The sequence below is a fragment of the Chiloscyllium punctatum genome, chromosome 11 (genome assembly GCF_047496795.1).
Source record: "Chiloscyllium punctatum isolate Juve2018m chromosome 11, sChiPun1.3, whole genome shotgun sequence".
Classification (NCBI taxonomy): Eukaryota; Metazoa; Chordata; class Chondrichthyes; order Orectolobiformes; family Hemiscylliidae; genus Chiloscyllium; species Chiloscyllium punctatum.
In genome coordinates this window covers 93,743,514-93,764,927 of record NC_092749.1, presented here as the reverse complement: position 1 = coordinate 93,764,927, position 21,414 = coordinate 93,743,514, and the positions used below count along the sequence as shown (strand labels likewise).

General features: G+C 39.8%; 1 protein-coding gene across 1 annotated transcript in view; it reads left to right on the top strand.

Moving 5' to 3' along the window:
• pygb (phosphorylase, glycogen; brain) overlaps window positions 1-21,414 on the top strand; it is a 102,843-nt gene that overhangs the window by 67,750 nt on the left and 13,679 nt on the right. The window contains exons 11-14 of the mRNA XM_072581302.1: window positions 7,868-8,031; window positions 11,884-11,998; window positions 13,597-13,698; window positions 15,646-15,793. Coding sequence (XP_072437403.1) covers window positions 7,868-8,031; window positions 11,884-11,998; window positions 13,597-13,698; window positions 15,646-15,793 — 529 coding nt within the window. The remainder of the gene's footprint in view (window positions 1-7,867; window positions 8,032-11,883; window positions 11,999-13,596; window positions 13,699-15,645; window positions 15,794-21,414) is intronic.

The window sequence follows — 21,414 nt, the reverse complement described above, 5'->3', positions numbered from 1 at the left end:
GGCAAATTTGTATTCTTGTTGTGTATATTTCTTATCCATGGGCATCAGTTTGGCGAAAGAAAAGGCCTATTATGTGTTACTTTTGAAGTCTTTCACTTCGACATAACTGCACTGACCTCATCCTCTCTTGCCTCAGCAAAAAAAACTCACTCACTTGAGCCAAAGCACCATTTACCCATGTCAGATATAGATTGGGCTGTCCTTACGTAGACCAAGAGATTGTCAGTTTTTTTAAAAAAAACACCACCAGAGCATTAAACCTGCATCTTTCAGTCCTTTTGGCACCAATCAGAAAAGAAGCAGAATTAAAGGACATGTGACTTCTTCTTAGTACTTGATGTTAATTATGCTTCTCTTTCCACCACTGCTACCAGGTATCGTTTCTCCTCCATCATCTGTTTTTATTTCAGATCTTCAGCATCTGTTGTATTTGGCTTTTAGCTCTCCTCCAGTTTGTTGGTAGTTATGGATTTCCTCCAGTCACTTTTGTTAGTTTTAAAATACACCTTGTCCCTTTCCGTAACTATTGATGCTGTGATCATAGTTCTGAGGTGTGACCCCCCCCACACCCCCCCACCTCAGTAAAATCATTGCCATATTCAATACTGAGATAGTAAAGTCTCCCATTGTTGTGACTGTATAGATCTTGCACCTATCAGTGATTTTTGTACATCTGTCTCAGTAATTTATCTGTAAATCTATATGTGGGAAAGTTCTTCCTAACTGTTGTGATTGGAACAATGTCAGCCAGGTGGACCTCATTGAATATAATTCCCCTGATTGGGGCTGTTAACCTGGGAGTCTGGCTGACAGATGTAAAGAGTGTGTCAGGAGTACTGTTCATTCTAGGGGCCAGCTTTGAGTTAGTTGAATCTGTGTAAAGGCTTTTTAGGGATGAGTGACTGCAATATGATAGAATTCTGTTATGTTTGAAACTGAGGTAGTTCATTCTGAGGCAAGGGTGTTAATTTGAATATGGGACATGAGGTACATATTGGCTGAGGTAGATTAGGATGATACATTAAAAGGCATGCCCGCATACAGGCAACAAATAATCTTTAAAGATCCATTACACTTAGACCAACTATATGTTTTTTCAAGGTCAAAAATCAAAAAAAAAGTTAATTAACTATGGTTAACAAAGAACTTTAGGATTGTAGAAGATTAAACAAGAAGGACTATAAATTTAAAGAAATAACTAATTCTGAGAATTTGGCAGTTTATAGAATACAACAGATGAGGACTAAGAAACTGATCAGGAAAGGGAGAATGGAACATAAATTTGAGTAAACAACAAATCTGATTGTAAAAGCTTCTATAGATATGTCAGAAAGATTTCTTTGGCTAAAATGAATCTGGATTTATTAGAGTCATGAGAATTTATAATGAGGAATGGCAGAGAAGCTAAATTATTACTTTGTCTGTTTTCACAAAGGAAGATACCAGAAATCTTCCAGAACTAGAAATCCTAATGGATTGGGAGAATGAGGAAGTGAAGGCAATTAGCATTAGTAAAAATATCGAACTGGAGAAATCAATGGGTCGTGAAGATCAGAATTCTCACAAACCTGATGATCTACAATTGAGAGAGTCGAAGGGCGTGGATATAGAGATAGTTAATCCATTGGTAATTATCTTCCAGAACTCTACAGGTTCTAGAATGATTTCTGTGAATTGAAAATAGCAAATGTCACCCCACTGTTTAAGAAGAGAGCAAGAGAGAAAACTGGACCATCAATCTATTAGACTTAACTCTGTAATAGGCAACATGCTAAAGGTTAAGATAAATAAAGACCTGGTTGATAATCTGACTGGGCAAAGTCAGCATAGATTTGTGAACGGGAAATTGTTGGAAATGTTTGAGTTTTTTTGAAGATGTTACTGATGAAATTGGTAAAGGAGAACTAATGGATGTAGTATTCCTGGATTTTCAGAAGATTTTTCATAAAGCCCTCTCAGACGTTTGGTTAGAAAAATTAAAGCTCGTGGGAATAGGAGGTAATGTACGGGTATGGATTAATTCTTGATGAAGGGATTTTGCCTGAAACGTCGATTCTCCTGCTCCTTGGATGCTGCCTGACTTGTGCTTTTCCAGCACCAAATTCTCGGCTCTGGTGTGGATTAATGATCGGCTAACAGACAGAAAACCGAGTACAACTAAATAGACAATTGTATTGGCAGGCTGACATTACCACAGAATTTGGTACTTGGATCCTAACTGTTCACAACATTTGGAGATGAGGACCAAGTGTAATCCTTACAAATTTGATGGTACAAAGCTATGTGTGAATGTGTTGTGAGGAGGATGTAAAATATCTTTCGGAGGATTTGGACTGGCATAGCGAATGGCAGGAACATGACAGATGGAATACCATATGAGGAAAAATGTGAGATCAACTTTAATAGAAAAGATAGATGTACAGGGTATTTCTTAAGTTGTAAGACATTGGAAAGTATCGATGTATGAAAAGATCTACTTGTTCTTGACAATAAAGTCACTGAAGGCTACTGTGCAGATGCAGCAAGGTATGAGAAGGCTAATAGAATGTTAGTCTTTATTTCAATAGGATTTAAGTACAGGAGTAGTGAAGCCTTCCTCTAATTGTATAGGAGCTTGGTTGGGAATTGCACCTGGAATGCTGTGTACAGCTTTGGTTTCTTTATCTAAGGAAAATATTATTTGCCAGAGATGGGGTGCATCAAAGGTTCACTCGACGTGTTCCTGAAATGGCAGAACTGTTTTAAAAAGAGAGCTTGGGCAAATTGAACCTGTATTCACGAGAGGTTTGAAGGTTGAAAGGGATCGCTTTGAAACACAAAATGCTTAAAAGGACAGCTAAGTCTTGTTATAGAGGCAAATCGCAGGTTTAGAGGAGAAAGTGAGGACTGCAGATGCTGGAGATCAGAGCTGAAAATGTGTTGCTGGAAAAGCGCAGCAGGTCAGGCAGCATCCAAGGAACAGGAGAATCGACGTTTCGGGCATAAGCCCTTCTTCAGGAATCTGATTCCTGAAGAAGGGTTTATGCCCGAAACGTCGATTCTCCTGTTCCTTGGATGCTGCCTGACCTGCTGCGCTTTTCCAGCAACACATTTTCAGCTCAAATCATGGGTTTCCTCTACTTCAGGACTAGACCAGGGAGAACAGTTTAAGAATAGGGGCTTTGCAACTTTGGTCTGAGATTTAGAGAAATATGTTTACTCTGTGTGTTGTGAGTCTTTGGAATTTGCTATCATGGGGCTGTAGAAGCTTATAAGGATATGGGGTGGGTAAAAGATGCTTGATTAGCCATGACCATATCGAATAGTTTAGTAGTTCCGATGGGATGAATGGCCTATTCCCATTCCTATGTTTCTAAATCATTCAGTTATTATTAAGGATCTTAAATAAACCACCTCCTAAATCCTCTATACTCAAGGGCATATAATCCTGAAGCATTCTTTTTGAAGTATTTGTCAATTCTTTACATATATTCACGGCATTATTTGATGCTTCAAAGCTGAAGTGCCGACCATGTGAGAGAATTGATCTAATAAATGCAATAGTACTAATTAACTGTAAATAAATGCCTGCTCTTTGTGCTGCTGGCACATTGAGTGAAAGAAATCTTAGTGAGATTTCATTTGAATTTGATGTTGTGTCTGTAATTCCAGTTTTCACCAATGTTCAGATTATTCAAGTGAAAACAAATTTTAACAGTTCTATGTTTTTTTGAGTCAGAAATATTACTCTGACATGAAATGGAAAAGTATGTGGGCTCGATAAAGTGAGAAATTTTCATCATCTTTCTCGGATTTGTTAATCTGTTAAAATGGGTAATCAACTGTTGCAGAATCTGTCTGCTTTTAATTCAGGTGCAAGTGTCGGCCTTAGTTTCACTAAAACAAAGAATTGCAGATACTGGAAATTGGAAACAAAGCAGAAAGTGTTGGAGAAACTCAGCAGATCTGGTAGCATCTCTGGAGAGAAAAAACAGCTAATGTTTTGAATCCAAATGTTTTGATGAAGGATCACTGAACTTAAAACACCTAGTTTCTCCAGCATCTCCTATTTTTGTTTTAGTTGCTTTCACTCTCATTTAAGTCAAAAATAGCAAAAGTACAAATCAGCTATAACATTAAGAATATCCATATGTTTCTTAGACCCCTGGCACCGAATGAGAGTAGATGAGCCCTAGTTAGTCTAATTTTCTCTAAACGATATACCTCCATAACTAATGGATAAGATGATGCAGATCTAGTTCTTGGAATTTCTTAAAGTATCCGTTAACTTAACGGGATAGAATGAATTAATTTTTTTTCCAAGGTGGTTGTGGGTAATTTTATTGAGAATGTAGTTGGTTGTCTCATCTGCAGGTGGTGAAATTTTTCACAGCTGTCAAAATCGGAGCAGATTTTTTTCAGACCAGGTTATTGAATGTCGTTTTTGCCTGAAGCCTTTTGAGATGAAAGACTTAAATGCAAAGATCTAAATTAAAAAATCTACTTTTTTCAGCATTTTAGTTGCAGAGCATTAATCAGGCAAGGAAGAAAGACTCCAAGAAGAGCTGTATAATTGTAAAAATATTGAGATAAAATAATGCGGCAGCAGTATGCACTCTCCCGAAAGCTCACTTCACTTGTTCTGTATGCAGATTATATTAGATTCCCTACAGGTGCTAGAATGATTTCTGTGAATTGAAAATAGCAAATGTCACCCAACTGTTTAAGAAGAGAGCAAGAGAGAAAACTGGACCATCAATCTATTAGACTTAACTCTGTAATAGGCCTAACAAGTCCACACCGACCCTCTGAAGAGCAACCCACCCAGACTCATTCCCCTACATTTACCCCTGACTAATGCACCTAACACTATGGGCAATTTAGCATGGCCGACTCACCTAACCTGCACATCTTTGGACTGTGGGAGGAAACCGGAGCACCCAGAGGAAACCCATGTAGACACTGGGAGAATATGCAAACTCCACGCAGACAGTTGCCCGAGGCTAGAATCGAACCTGGGAACCCTGGTGTTGTGAGGCAGCAGTGCTAACCACTGAGCCATCGTGCTGCCCCCTAAAGAGCCCCCACCCAGACCCATTCCCCTACTGCTCTACATTTACCCCTGATTGATGCATCTAACCTACACATCCCTGGATGCTATGGGCAATTTAGCATGGCTAATCCACCTAACCTGCACAGCTTTGGATTGTTGGGAGGAAACTGGAGCACCCAGAGCACCCAGACACAGGGAGAATGTGCAAACTCCACACAGACCGTCACCAGAGGCTGGAATCGAACCTGGGTCCCTGATGCTGTGAGGCAGTAGTGCTAACCACTGAGCCACCATGCCACCCCCATGTGTTTCTCAATGTGATTCTTGTTGAAAACACAAGGTCAGAACTTTGAGATGGAGCACAGTTAGCAAGGTGAGGCTTGACTTTTGAGAGTTGGGAACAGATTGAGGTTTAGGTGATGGTGTTTTGAGGTGTTGAAGCAGTGAACTACCTTTATGCATGCATGAATGGTGAGGCCATATTAATAGCCTTTGGCTGAATTGAAAAATCTGGAAAGAATAAGAGTGAGACATAGGTAGATTGCAGAATCCCCTCTTCTGCAGATTATTTTTTATTATTTTGGTGGATCCTATGAACATCTGACTGTTGAGAGCCTTAGTCCTATCCCATCTTATCTCCTGCTAACTAACCAGCCACCTTGTGCTTACTGACCTACATTGGCTATCTGTCCCCAGTATCTCACATTTTAAAATTTTTATTCTTGCATTTGAATTCTTTCACAGCTTCACCCCTCCCTCACTCAGTGCAATACTGTCCAGCCTGTTAGCACAGCAAGTACTTTGTGTTCCTGTAATGAAGGTATCTTGTGCGTTCTTGTTCCCTTCACTCCAGAATTTACCAAGGTTGGAGAAGAAAGAGGTGTTGGGATGGGGTCTCAGAGAGCATAATATGATTTGAACATGAGGATGAGGATTTTAAGTGAGGAATTGGGGAACAAGTAGCCCAAGTAAATCAGTGAGGCAATGATGTTTGTACAGGATTAAATATAGGCAATATAGTTTTAGAAGAGCTGAGGTATAGACTATGTGCTCAAACAAAGGTAGTACTGAGTCTCTAAAAGTGCAAAATCAATATTCCTTTTAAGAAATTCAGAAAGCTTTAGATTCTAGAATTGAGTAAGCAGCTGGCTCCTAATGTATTTAATAACAACACTCTCCCTCTGTTCTACAGCTTTAACTACTATTATGTTTCATATAAGCCTAAAGAAGCCTATTTCCAGAAAAGGTAAGTGGGAAAGCCCATGGTCAGTACATGGTGAGAGAGCCATCCTTTAGGGACAGTTGTAATGCAATTGAGCTGTCGGATTGGGCATGATGTGGCGTATAAATGACCAAAAAATAGAAATAAATCTGGATGGCAGCTCCAAACCACCAACTTCCAGGTTTTACTCAGTTTGATAAGGGATAGATGTCTGACCCACTTTTAGTCTGTTAATGAAGGCCACAGCCTTTAAATAACCTGCTTCAGTTTTACTGTGGTCTTGGCAAACTTGGCAGATGCAGCGAGATGAGGATAACCATGGAAAGAAGGCAAGTGGTGTTACAGCGCATCTTGAAGACCAGGAGGTACAAGAATATTTACTCCATGTACCTCACACTCCATTCCTTCCTGACTATCATCAGAGCTCACCCATATAAAGGCATTGAAATTGAAAATCACCCCTGTTCAGGGGATCAGTTTCCATTCCACTCCTCCAGAATATGGTATCAGATGTCCCTACGCTGCTTTGTGCTATTGATTTACTGTAAAGAGCAGATTCCTTTCAGTGAACACCCCTGAGGGAGAGGTGAATTGCTTTTATTTGCCAATTTTCGTATTCATTTTAATTTTTATTCGTGAGAGAGATGGGTAATTCTATTCAGCAACCTCTGAGTTCTGTACCTTATCTGCGGAGACCACTTTAAAATCTTCTCACAGTTATCTAATATGCTGTGGACCTCCATCCTTCGAAAACATCACTAATAAATGATCTAGTCATTGTTACATTACTGTTTATAGGATTTGGTGAATAATTCAAAAGTGCTCTTACACGCAACTGAATTTTTTTCATCACCAAATCACTAATAGTTTGGCTTTGTGTTTTCTTATTTTATAACAATGACTACGGCTCTACCTACTTTATGCCTTGAAACATACCATAAGAAAGGCACAAAAAAGGCATGTACTTTTTTCCCCTTCAACATCGATAGAGCGATGATCTGGTTGAAATTCCTAATTATGCAATTAAGTTGAAGACTTACTTCAGGGTATGTATCAACAGTGCTGCTTGTAGATTTTCTGCTCCTACAGCCTGAACACCAATCTAGAACCACAGGATTCCTCTCCTCTTTTAAAAAAAAATAGATTAGATTATACCCAGATTTCACACAAAACTTTGTATTTGGGACTTTGTTTTGTTGGAATTATGCCAGATTTAAAGTATGGTTTATCCCTTTAAAATGTAACTGTTCACAATTTGTTACACAGAGCTAAAAACATTTCATTCTAGCAAAACTTGCACCCAATTATTAACAAGATCAAAATCAATTCACGTTTATCAATCCTAGTTGTCTTGCTGAAGTGAATCTTCAGATTTGGCCTATTTGTTTTTTCTAAGTTTGTAGAGAAAAATGAAGGCAAAATCTTTAAGAATAAATCTTTGGTAACTATCTGCTTAGAGGTTTGCTTTAGGATTGTTTTTCATCTCTTATGCTTTGCTATTTGAATGTCCCTCAGTACGTCTACCCAGCTGTTTCATTGGGTCAAAGGACTAAAAGAACCTTGTTATATTATCTACTAGTTAAGGTCATCCAAGCATTCACTTTTTGTTGTAGAACATTGCTGCATTGTATCCTGGTGACGTTGACCGCCTGGCACGTATGTCTCTGATTGAAGAGGGAGATCCCAAGAGGATTAACATGGCACACCTGAGCGTTGTTGGATCACATGCTGTTAATGGAGTTGCACAAATTCATTCCGAAATCGTGAAAAGTACAGTGTAAGTGGTGGCAATAACAACAGATAAAATAGTTGTCTTTGAAGAAAAATTTAACTTTGTGAACAGAAATTCAATGTTCATTTAACTAGAGAGATTCCAGATGGATAACATTTCTGCTGATTGAGGTTCAGCAGAGCTCACAACTCTCTGCTTGTTTAACCTTGACAGTTGCTATAGGTCTCTTGACAGAGAGGAACAGGAATCGATCATTCATCCCTACAAGCTTACTCCATCATTCACTTAGATTATAGTGAATTTGAATTCCTTTAACCTGCTTTGGTACCCTATTGCTTTAATCCCCTTGCCTGTGTAAAATCATATCTATTTCTGGAAGAACCTGAACAGTTGTTTTGAAGAGTTCCAGATTTCCACAACTCTTCATGTGAACAAAAGCTTCAAGACTTCACCCCTAAATGGCCCAGCACTAATTTGAAGTTAATAAAAGCAGAACAAGCTGGAGAAACTCTACAGATATGGTGGTTTTTGTGGAGAGAGAAACAGCATTAATGTTTGAAGAAATGATGAGAGAAGCACAAATGTGCTGGGTTTCATGCTGTTGAGAAAAAGAGTGGGGAAGGAAGAACAAGTGCACAATAAGGAAAGGTCAAAGAAGGGCTAGAGGACAAGGGGTAATGAGAGATCAAAGATTTTGGAGAACAAAAGGGTAGGAGTGATTGTATCAAAGAAAGACAAAGCATTGGACCAGCGTAGTCATTTACAGCAGAATGGAGATTAGTTCTGACTGAAAGCAAAATCATGTAAACAAGGTACAGATGCTGGGGTGGAAAATTCTATCAAAATAGAGGACAATGTCATGATCTGAAGTTGTTGACCCCATTGCTGAGTCCTGAAGGTTGAGGAATGCCTAAGTGGAAACTTAGATGCTATTCCTTCAGTTCCTTGTATTGGCCTTCTCAGAAACACTGCAGTAAATCTAGGACAGAAATAGTGAGCATGAGAATGAGATAATGTATTGAAATGGCAAGCGGGCAGAAGGTTTGGGTCAAGCTTCTAGACTGAATGGAAATGTTTTGCAAAGCAGTTGCTAGTCTGCATTTTTGTCAGCTGCTAATTCTGTAGACTATATTGAAAGAGGTATTACTAGATTGCTGTTTCACCTGGAAATCATATTTAATGCTTTAGTCAGTGAGGAGGGTTATATTTATGCAATTCCATGGAAAGCCGCTATGGGATTGGTGAAGAAGTGATGGAAAGGTGGACCGAGTGTCATGGAGGGAATGGTCCCTATAGAATGGTCAGGAAGGAAAAATGTATTTGGTTGTGGCATCATGCTGGAGGTAGTGGAAATGTTGGAGGATTTTGTTTTGAGCACAGAGGTCTGTGGGACGGCATGTCAGGGCAAGGTGAACCCTGTTGTGGTTTTGAGAGGGAGGGTATGGATTGAGAGCAGCAGTACAAGTCAAGCGCTGCTGATGATTCTGTGAACCACAGTGAAGGAAATTCTTGGTTGAGGGAAATGGAAGCCGTGTTGGAAGCAATATTGTGGAAAGTAGCATCATTAGACAGATGCAATAGAGATAAAGCAACTGAGAGAATGGAATGCAAGTGTGGCAGATGCAGGATGTGGTTGTAAATGTAGTTGAGGTCTTCTAGCTTATGTACAAGTACACCTGTATTCCTTTTTACTGCAGCATTCTGCATTTAATAATGGTCCATAGATTACTGCACTACCTAACTTTGTGTTATTGACCTCAAATGACCAGACAAATGTGTCATTAGAAGAGATCATAAACTGGGTGTTCTGTGGAAAATGGCTCACCTTCTGACTCCCTAAAACATCTCCACAATCTACGTAGCACAAGTCAAGAATGTGATAGAATGCTGTCCACTGACCCTCACATGGGTGAAGCTCCTGCACCAGCTGAGATGCCTGACATCATCCAGCGTGAAAGTTTGGTATCCTGCCAGTCGATCCAATGACCTAATATCCATCATCAATATACTGTATAAAAACCAAAAGAACTATAGATGCTGTAAATCAGAAACAGAAATTGCTGTAAAAGCTCAGCAGGTCTGGCAGTATATGTGAAGAGAAATCAGAGTTAACGTTTCTGGTCCAGTGACCCTTCATCAGGTCAGTTGCATTATAAGCTGCGCCATAGCAACGTGCCAAGACTGCTTCAAAAGCAGTTCTCAAACCTATGCCCTACACTCTGTAGAAAAACAAGTATGGCAGCATGAGAACGCCGTCACCTATAAGTTTTCCATAGTTGCACAATGGTCTGACTTGGACATATTCTGTCATTCCCTCATTGCCAGAAGGTCAAAATTTGGACAGTCCTGATCTGACAGCACAGTGGAGGTATGGACTGCACTGGTTCCAAATTAATACCGACATCTTTGAGTTAGAGATGAGCAATAGTCATCCCTGTCAACGATGCCCAGTTTCTGGGAAATGGAATCTGAGAGGTACATAGATGCGGTGCTTGATGAAAATGTTTGGTGGGAGCAAGCAAAGGAAATAAGACCTTAAAGTCAACTTGTACCTGTCAAACATCCATATTTACAACATGCTGTAAATTTAATCAAGTGTTTCTTTTTTCAATTTTTGTGGCAGTTGTGGCCCTTTTATGGATGTATGTTTGTTCGCTGAGCTGGAAGGTTCATTTTCAGACATTTTATCACCATACTAGGTAACATCATCAGTGAGCCTCCGATGAAGTATTGGTTTGTGACCCGCTTTCTATATGTGTTTTGGTTTCCTTGAGTTGGTGATGTCATTTCTTGTGGTGATGTCATTTCCCATTCTCAATGTGGTTTGTTGATAGAGTTCCAGTTGGAATGCCATACTTCTAGGAATTCTCACACGTATCTCAGTTTTGCTTGTCTTAGGATGGATGTGTTGTCCCAGTTGAAGTGGTGTCCTTCCTCATGGACTTGGACCCCATTTACCATGGGAAATGACATGTTAAACACACAAATAGACAGCTGGTCATAACACCAGTGCTTCACTGGAGGCTCACTGATGATGTTACCTAGTCTGGTGACAAAAACGTCTGAAAATGAACCTTCCAGCTCAGCGAGCAAACTTACATCCAGAATCTCAACTTGAGCTACAGATCTTCTCAAAACCTGATGTGGCCCTTTACATAAAAGCAGTTTTACAGATCATTAATGGTACAATATAGTGTCAATCTATGTTGGATTGTGACTGTCTTACCAAATTAAATATTTATGGGACAGTGATTGAATAGTTAAAGAATCTAGCTCCGATTCTCATTGTGACAGTTAATTTTAAAACTATGGTAGGAATGAACTTGTGACATGAAATGATTACTTGAAGGATTTTAGTTTTGACAGCACAATTTAATTTGGAATAACAAGGTTTTAGACATTACATGCAGTAATGTAAATTGAGAATTCATTTTTATCAATACATATTGTCCTCATTTATATTTGTTTATTCATGATCTTGGAGAAAGTGCAACATACTTCAAGGGGAATGCAGGTTTTCAAAAGATACAATAATAATAGTGTCTAGTTACAATCCTCGCCCTGAATCTAATACAATTGTAGACCTACATTGCAACAGGATCTACTCTTGTAAAATTACTTAATAGGCTATGAAGTGCTTTTGCGTTGTTGTGAACTTATGCTGATATAAGTTCTGCTATATAAATACAATCCTTTTTTTTTCTTATTTTGAATAAACCTATCAAAACCACATGTGACGGGGTGCATTTTAAGCAATTTGTTTTTATCACATTTTCCACTCTCCTGCTCCTTTCCCCCCCCCCCCACCCCCCCCCCCCAACCAAGCAATAACGACAAAGTCAAGCAAGCATGCAAATGTGAAAATAAAACAACAACATATTAGTCTTCTTTTACCAGTTTCAAGGATTTCTATGAACTTGAGCCAGACAAATTCCAAAATAAAACGAATGGGATTACTCCAAGACGTTGGTTGTTACTATGCAACCCTGGCCTTGCAGATGTCATAGCTGAGGTGAGAAAGGTCTTTTAACTGGAAGAGATTGGGATCAAAACTCAATTAACCATATGTTGATCTGAATGACGGAGATTTAAGATTAACGTTGTATTCCCATATTTTGATTCTCAACTGGCAAAGGTAATGTCTCTCTATCTAATATATTGACTCCTTTGATAATGCTTATGTGAATCACTTCTATAATAGTTTTACTATATTAAAATGATGCATAATTGCACATTGTTGATATTGCTTTTAGGAAATGCAGATTGAAGCACAGTATTCCAGGCTGCTGTTGGAGACAAGGGAGGAAATTGCAGGGGCTAGACTCAAATTTTTAATTTCTGTTTGGTCACAATGGAGAATGAATGAATTGTCAGGAAGAATGATAGAGGTAAACCAGGGAATTACAGAGCAGAGAGTCTCAAATTAGTGATGGGAAACTATTGGAGAAAATTCTGAATAAGGGAATGAACCTCCACTTTGAGAGGCAAGATCTTATCAGGGATTGTCAATGTAGCTTTGTCAGATGAGGTCTTGCCTAACACTTGAGTTTTTCAAGAAGGTGACCAGGTGTGTAGATGAAGGTTGTACAGTTGATATAGTTTATATGGATTTCAGTGAAGTCTTTGATAAAGTCCCATATGATAAAGAAGGTAAAAGCACATGAGATCCAGGGTAGGAGATAGAGGGTGGTGATAGATGGGTATTTGTGTGACTGAAGTCTGATGCCCAGTGGTGTACCACAGGGAACGGTGCTGGGTCCTTTGTTTGTGTTATCTATCTAAATAATATACAAGAAAGTGTGGGGGATGAAGAAGTTTGTGAATGACATGGAAGTTGGCTGGCTGGTTGACAGTGAGTGAGAAGGTCTTGGATTACAGGAGGATGTAGACAGATTGGTCAGATAAGTAGCTCAATGGTAAATGGAATTTAACCTTGATAAGTGTAAGGTCATGCACTTTGGAAGAATTAACAAGACAAGGGAGTAGTCAATGAATGACAGAACACTAAGAAGCTCAGAGGTGACAGCAAGATCTTGGGATCCTTGTTTATAGATCTCTAAAAGTGGCAGGACACATTAATACAGTGCTTAAGCAGCCAATGAGCTAGTTGCCTTGATTGCTTGTGGCATAGGTTATAAGAGCAGGGAGATAATGCTGGAGCTGTATAAAACTTTGGTTAGGCTGCAACTGGAGTAGTGAATGCAGTTTTGGTCACTACAGTACAGGAAGGATGTGATTGCACTGGAAGGTGTGCAGAGGAGCTTCATCAGAATGCTGCTTGGAATGGAGTAGTTTAGCTATGAAGCACAGCCAGCTAAGATTGGGTTATTGTCAGGTCAACAGGTCTCCTCTGTACTCTGTGTGATTCTGAATTGGGGGTGTTGATTTTTACCTGAGCTATTACACTGAGACTACCTCTGCCCTTGCAAGTGAATGTACAAGATACACCGCACTATTTCATTTCGGTTTTTGAATGTTCTCCTATGTTAACTGCAGTATACAATTGGAGTTTGTTATACAATAAAGAACTGTGCTTTTGAAAAGACCCCTGCTTCAGTTTGAATACTTGGTACTTTTCTCACTGGCTAAATACAATTTTGTTCCCCAAAGAGGATTGGAGAGGGTTTTATCACAGACTTACACCAGTTGAAGAAACTGCTGGCCTTTGCTGAAAATGAAGCATTCATTAGAGATGTGGCCAATGTTAAGCAGGTACAATTAATAATTCAGATTAGCTTTGTATTTTTCTTTTTATTCTGCAACCTATTTTGTGATATATGATAAGGCAAATAAGATCACTCCAAGATGTTTGCTGTTACAATCCCAGCCTTGTAGATATCATAGTTGAGGTAAGACTGTTCTATTAAGTGGAAGAGGTCGGGATAGAAACATAAACAGGACGGTGGCAGAAATTTGGTATTGTTTTCCAGCCTCCAGGATTGGAAGGTCCCATTCTGTGTTTTAATGATGTCAGGTCAAGGACAAATAAATGTTGGTTCAAGGCTAACACTGCACCCTTGGCTCACTTTGACAGCCCTTTCTCCTCTGAGCCAGAAGGTTCTGAGTTCAGGTCCATTCCAGAGTCTTGAGCTCCGTGATTGAGTGGAGCACTGTCATTGCCATCTCTTGGATGAAACCTGAAGCTCTTTCTATTGTCAGGTTGATGTGCAACACGCTTCCCAAATTGTAAACTGCAAACCCCAGTGAGATCAATCAACTTGGGTTCCCAAGCTCAGATGCAGCAGGATGTACAATCTGTTCAGCTGTAATATGCATTTCTTCAGCGTGAATTAGCTATAACGCGATTGAAGAATTTGTAGAATGTGAACTTTTCTTACCTATACAGGTGATGTCTATAACACAGTGCCAATCCCATTAGTTTAAATGGTGCTGCCATTATGTGATTTTCTAACAGCACAGGAATGGGACTATAGCATTATATCAGAACAGACTGTACTGTTTGTGGTCTGGCCAAGTGTTAACAGCAGTGAGATCCCTTTTAATTTTCAGTTTTTTTTTAAATAGAAGGTATGGCCTAACTGGTCAATCTTTGTAGCCTGAATTCTGTCCTATGAACCCTAATGGGAAGGCTGATACGCTTTATTTGAAAAACCTTTGTGGATGAAACAGCTTTCTCTGCCACTCCCACAGAGCTCTCAACCACTCACTTCCTGCTCTACTGTCTCTGGCATGGGATCTCGGCTACTTTCCAACACCATATTGGGTCATAATGGGAAACCATTTGGGAAGCACTGATATAAAAGATCTGATGATCTCACTGAAAAGTCCGATCCAACGTATGTTCTTGAACTGAATCATTAAACAGAATGGCATCTTCCAACTTAATTCAGCAGGATGGGGGCAGCGTATTATAACCTTACAATTTTTCCACCTCAACCAGAATTGAGTATAGGGTGCCTTGTTACCCATTACCAATTTGAGGCCCATAAGTGGTCAATTAAGAACCACCTTTGGACACTATTCCAGCTCGAGTTGCATATCTCTGTAAGCCCCAGGTGGGAAAAATGAGACAATCCACACAACTGGTAAGCCAGTGTGGAGCTGCTTGTTGGCATTGAGGGGAGGACTGGGTTTCCCCCAATCGGCACTACATTGTGAATGATCCAAGGGCATGGATGTAGAATAGAGGCATTTACCACAATGTATTTGCTTCTGATCAGCCCTTGAAATCTGCTGCCATTCAAGAAAAAAAATACAGCTGGCACATTGCACCTTGCAATGTTGGTTGTTCTTCCAGCAGCAGCAACCATAGCAGCCTTGTTGGCACAGCAAACTAAGAGTGTTACTGATCAGCAATTAGCCAGCAGTGGGAGGGACCTTGGGCTGCTGGGACTTGATTTTGGAGAGAGGCTCTCAGCTGCTTGATTGGAAAGCAATACAGCAGGCCTTCCTCCAAAAGGTCAATATGGGTGTCTTACCATTTTTGAGCAGGTGATCTGCTCACATTTTTTAGTCATTATCACATTTAATGTTTGTTGGACCTTAATGTTACAAGTTGGTGATATTTCCTACATTATAACAGTGATTATACATCAAGAATACTGCTTATTGTAACATTAAGTATGCAGTTAATGTAAAAGACTAATTCATTATTTTGGCAGTCTTCATGCTGAGACAATTTTTTAATTTTAATTTCAGGAAAATAAACTAAAATTTGCTGCTTATTTGGAAAAAGAGTATAACGTCAAAATAAACCCTTCCTCTCTCTTTGATGTTCATGTGAAGCGGATCCATGAATATAAAAGGCAGCTACTTAACTGTTTACATATTATCACTCTGTATAACCGTAAGTCACATTCCGTAAATTGTTTATATTGTGTCATATCCATTATTGGTCAGTATCTGTACATTAAATTGACTGGAAGTACTTCTCACTCACATCCTTGCTGCTCAGCTACTGATGGTTACCTATGGTTAACATGTATGTAGGTTTTTGGAGACAATTTGGGCCAGGAATGTGTTCGTGTAGTCAAATTTGGATGTAGTAAAGGCATGTAGGAGTGTTTCAGTAGCACAGGCAGCTAGAGTCTGGTAATGTTTGAAAGGTGAAAATAGGTATCTTGGTGATGGCCTAGGTACATAGTTGAAAGCTCTTCTCAGAGTCAGACATGACTGCAAGAATGTAAACATTTTGACCTAGTTGCAGATAATTGCTATGGAGAGGGATGGAATTAGTGGCATGGGAGTCAAATTTATTGTGGAACTGAAGAGCAGGGCTTCAATCTTCCGAATATTTAATTGGAGAACATTTTTGCTCATCTACTACAGAAAATCTGATGCATGGGGTAGCTTGGTGAGTGGATGGGGAGATAAAGGGTAATGTTGTCAGTATATATGTAGAAGGACTTGTTTCCAGATGTTGTTGTTAGGCAACTGTATGTAAATGAGAAATTGGAGGGGCTAAGATTAGATACTTGACACCAGAGATAACTGTGCAGAAATGGGTAGATTCGCGAGCTGAGATTAGACAGGAAGAAACCACGAGAGTGTGGTTTATTTTATAAATGTTGACCAATAGCTGAATTACATTTAATGTTGGACATGGTATTCTAAGGTTTGCAAGGACAGACTGGGCATTCTGGAACACTGCCCACTAGGAATGGTCAAAAGCTGGTGTTTTTTGATATGGTGTGTCAGGTATTGGGGCACACGGCCCACATATCTTCCATTACGCCAGCACTGAAATTCAAGATTCACTGACTTGTGTAGTCATCTACAGTGCGCAATTGATGCTGTGCCAGGGCATGTGGAAACAATGCTGTGTGACACTTGCTACCCTGATTAAATTATCTTTCATTGTGAATTGCACAAGTTCATGAAACAGCCTATGGCCTCCATTTTTGGCCCTGAACGGTGTCCAGTCTTTCCTCAGTACCCTGAAAGGGGAAGGAGTCTCAGAAATTTGAACAACAGATGAGGCTAACAACTTTACACGAGTACTTTGCATTAAACATGCACCTTGTTTACTCCACTAACCGAACGCAGCCATCAGGATAAAAAGGCGCTCATTTTTGAGTCAAAAATTAAAAAAAAACTTGAGCTCATTTTAAACTCTGCGAGTATTTAGTTAACTGCAAGTCTTGTTTGCTGAACACTGATTATAGATATGGGTTTTCTCTGAACTCAGTATGTGAGCTACTGTGTCTTGTTTGAAGGAGCTTGTTTAACACTATAATCTTTGGAGTCTGGCTGACGATGACTGATTCAAATTAAACATTCACAGACCTAGGAGTACTCCACAGCGGGTGGGATCAATTTACAATCCAGACAAAAAATGGGTCATTCGGAAATCTAGTCCAATTTACTTGCAGTGCAAATAAACACCACCATTGCCAGCACCTATTCGAGAACTTTGGAGTAGTGTTGTAATATAAAGTTGAATTCCATGTTGGGGTTGTTGGGCTATAATTGAAATATCCTGAACCTGTAACTAGCTAAGAAGCAAAGGAAGGTGCAGGAAATGCTGGCTGTTTATAAGTTCAACATAGTTCAATTACAGTTCACCAACCCCAACACTGAGTTCCCCTTTATCAGTCTGATGATGTAAAGAGTATCCCATCACAGCAGGGAATGCAAACAATTTATTCTACTCAAGAACAGAATAAATAGTAGCAGGAGTAGCTCATTCAGCCCCTCAAGCCTGCCCTACCATCCAACACAATCATGGTCTTATCTCCTTTTATGTCAGCTTATCACAGCCCTTAACTTCATGATCTATGAAAAATATGTCTCCTGTTTAAATACTGTGTGGTCAAACCTCCACAAACACTCGAGGGTAGAGAATTTCATACAGTCACTACCCTCAGACAAGAAATTCCATTGTGTCTCTGTGAGTGTCTCGTTATTCTGTAACTATTGTAAACACTATAGAATCATAGGATCGTACGGTACAGGAGAGACCCTTCAAGCCATTCAGTCTGTATTAACAAAACTACTCTAAATCTACACTAGGACCAATTTCTAGGACTGGCCCGTAGTCTTGTATGTTACAACACCATAAGAAATAGGAGCCAAAGTAGACCATTCAATTGTGACAACTGGATTTCTTAGCCCTGTTCTCCTGCTTTCTCCCTGTAACCCTAGATCCTCATATTAATCAAGAATCTGTTTCTCTTTATCTTAATATTCAGTGACTTGGCCTCTACAATCTTCTGTGGCAATGAGTGTCACTGACTCCCCACCCTCTGGCTGAAGACATTTCTCTTCATCTCCGTTCTAAAGAGTTATCCCTTCGTTCTGAGGCTGCGCCCTCGGGTCCGAGTCTCTCCTACTATTGGAAACATCTCTCTGTTCTCTCTATCCAGCCCCCTCTGTATTCTGTAAGTTTCAAAGGAGGTCCCCACATCCTGTCTTTGTAAACTCCCAAAGCCAGCATATCCATCCTTAGATACTCCTTACAATATTCTAAATGCTTATCTACCCTCTGGATAATTAGGGATGGGCAAGATTTCATGAATTCCTTCCTGCCCTTCCATCCATCCCCTACCACAATGCAAGAGATCGTACAGATAGGGCCGACAAACACCGAGAACGTGTGGGAACATTGGACCCTGGCATCATAGCTATTGCAGAAACCTGGCGGAGTGAAGCACAAGACTGGCAGCCCAATGTTCTGGGCTTTAGTTGTTACAGGGAGGAGGCAATAGAGGAGGAGTAGTAGTGTTTTTGATTGAGGAAAACATTGCTACTGAGCTTAGGGAGGATATTTCTGAGGGAGCATCCAGTGAAGGTATATATGGTTAGAACTTTAGAAGTAAGAAAGGGGTAATCATCATCTTGATGGGTTTGTACCATAGACAACCCCCACCACCCCTCGAACGCGCAATAGTCAGGGAAATTGAGGAGCAAATATGTAGAGAGATCGCTGGTATATGTAGGAATAATAAGGTTGTAATTGTAGGGGATTTTAATTTTTAGAAATATTGACTTGGACTGCCATAGTGTGAAGGGCTTGGATGGTGAAAAATTTATTAAACGTGTTCAAGATATATTTACATATCGATAAAGAAAATTATCTGCTAGAGAAGGAGCAAAACTTGGCCTGTTGAGAGATAAGACAGGGCAAGTGACCGAAGTGTTAGTAGCGGAACACTTTGGAACTAGTAATCATAATTCTATTAGTTTTAAAATAGTTATGGAAAGGACAGGCCTTCCATATATTTTAATTATATGAGACAGGAACTTTCAAAAGCTGATTTGAGTAGAGTGTTCATAAGTAAAGTGATGACTGACAAGTGGGAGGCTTTAAAAAGTGTGATAACGAGTTCAGAGGCCTTCTGTTCCTATTAGTGTGAAGGAAAGGCTGGTAAGAGTAGGGAACAATGGACGATAAAGATATTAAGGTTCTGGTCAAGAATAAGGGAGAGTCATATATTAGATATAGACAACTGGGGTCAAATCAATCTCTTGAAGAGTATAAAGGGTATAGAAGCAATCTTAAGAGGGAAGTCAGGAGGGCAAAAAGGGAATATGAATTGCCTTGTCAGTTAAGGTTAAGGATAATCTGAAGAGATTCTACATGTATATTAAGAGCAAGAGGAGAAGCCTGGGGACTTTAGATGGGTAAGTCTGATATTGCTGGGGTTTCAAAAATCAGAAGTTGCTAGAAAAGCTCAGTAGGTCTGGCAGCATCTGTGACGAGAAATCAAAGTTCATGTTTCAGAACTGGTGATCCTTCCTCAGATCGGAGGAAATTCTGGGGAAGGGTCACCGGACCCAAAATGTTAACTTTGATTTCTCTTCACAGATGCTGCCAGACCTGCTGAGCTTTTCCAGCAACCTCTGTTTTTGTTTGTAATTTATAGCATCCGTAGTTCTATCAGTTTTTATTGCTGGTGGGTAGGCTGTTGGAGGTTATTCTGAAAGATAGGATTTACAGGATATGCATTTTGAGAGGCCAGGACTGATGAAGGATAGTAAGCATCACTTTTTTTGAGAGGGGGAAATAGTGTTTCACAAATTTAAGATTGTTTTTTGAGGATATCCAAGAAGATTGAGAGCAGAGCCGTCGACATTGTTTATATGGACTTTAGTAAAGCCTTTGACAAGGTTCTGCATAGTAGATTGATTAGTAAAGTTAGATCACATGGAATCCCGAGTGTTTGCCAATGGGATTCAAAATTGACTTGATGGTAGGTGACAGAGGGTGGCAGTGGAGGGTTGATTTTTGGACTCTAGTTCTGTGACCAGTTGTGTTCCACAGAGATTAATAGTGGGTCCATTTTTTTGTTTGTCATTTATATAAACAATTTGGATGAGAATTCAAGAGGCACAGTTAGTAAGTTTGCAGATGTCACCAAGATTGGTGGTCTAGTGGACAGTGAAAGTGGTTATCTAAGATAATAAAGAGATCTTGATCAATTGGGTCAACGGGCTGAGCAGTGGAGGTGGAGTTTAAATTGGATAAATGCAAGATATTGCATTTTGGTAAAACAAACAAGGGCAAGACTTATACAATTAATGCTAAGTCCCTGAGTAGTGTAGTATTACAGAGAGACTTAGGGTATCAAGTCTCTAATTCTTTGAAATTTATGTTACGCGTAGACAGGATGGTTAAGAATGTGTTCAGCATGCATGCCTTCATTGCTCAGACCTTTGAGTATAGAAATTGGGACATCATGTTGAGGTTGTACAGAAAATTGGTGAGGCCACTTTTGGATTACTGCGTATAGTCCTGGTCACCCTGCTACAGGAAGGATATTATTAAATTGGAGAGGGTTCAGAAAAGATTTAATAGGATGTTGAAGGGATTGGAGGTTTTGAGTTACAAAGATAGGCTGGAATGTTTTTCATTGGAGTGTAGGAGATTGGTGACCTTTATGGAGGTTTATAAAATCATGAGGGGCATAGATAAAATGAATAGCAAGAATCTTTTCTCTAGGGTGGGCAGTTCAAAACTAGGGGGCATGTTTTTAAGGTGACAGGAGAAAGATTTAAAAGGGATGTAAGGGGCACTTTTTTTAACACAGCAGTTCATATGTGGAATGAACTGCCAGAGGAATTTGTGGATGCTGGTGCAGTTACAACATTTAAAAGCCATTTGGGTAAGTACATGAATAAGAGAGGTTTGGAGGGATACACAAGTAAGTGGGACCATGTTAATTTGGGAACATGGTCGGCATGGACTACTTGGACTGAAGGGTTTATTTCTATGCTGTATGACTCTGATTTGCCAGGTTACAGGTCCCAGCATGGTTCAGATGAAGCCTGCCTGAATGGAATGCCTCTGTCTTTCCCTGGTACTAGTGTTAGTGCCCCATGAATTAGAACCTGTTTTTCCCCACACCATTATTTGAGCTATGCGTTTACCCTGCAAATCTTATGTATCCTAAGTCAGATTTGCTGGCTTGGGTTGCAACCCAGAGACTATTGTATTTGTGGTTCTGTTTTATAATTCAGGCCTAAGAT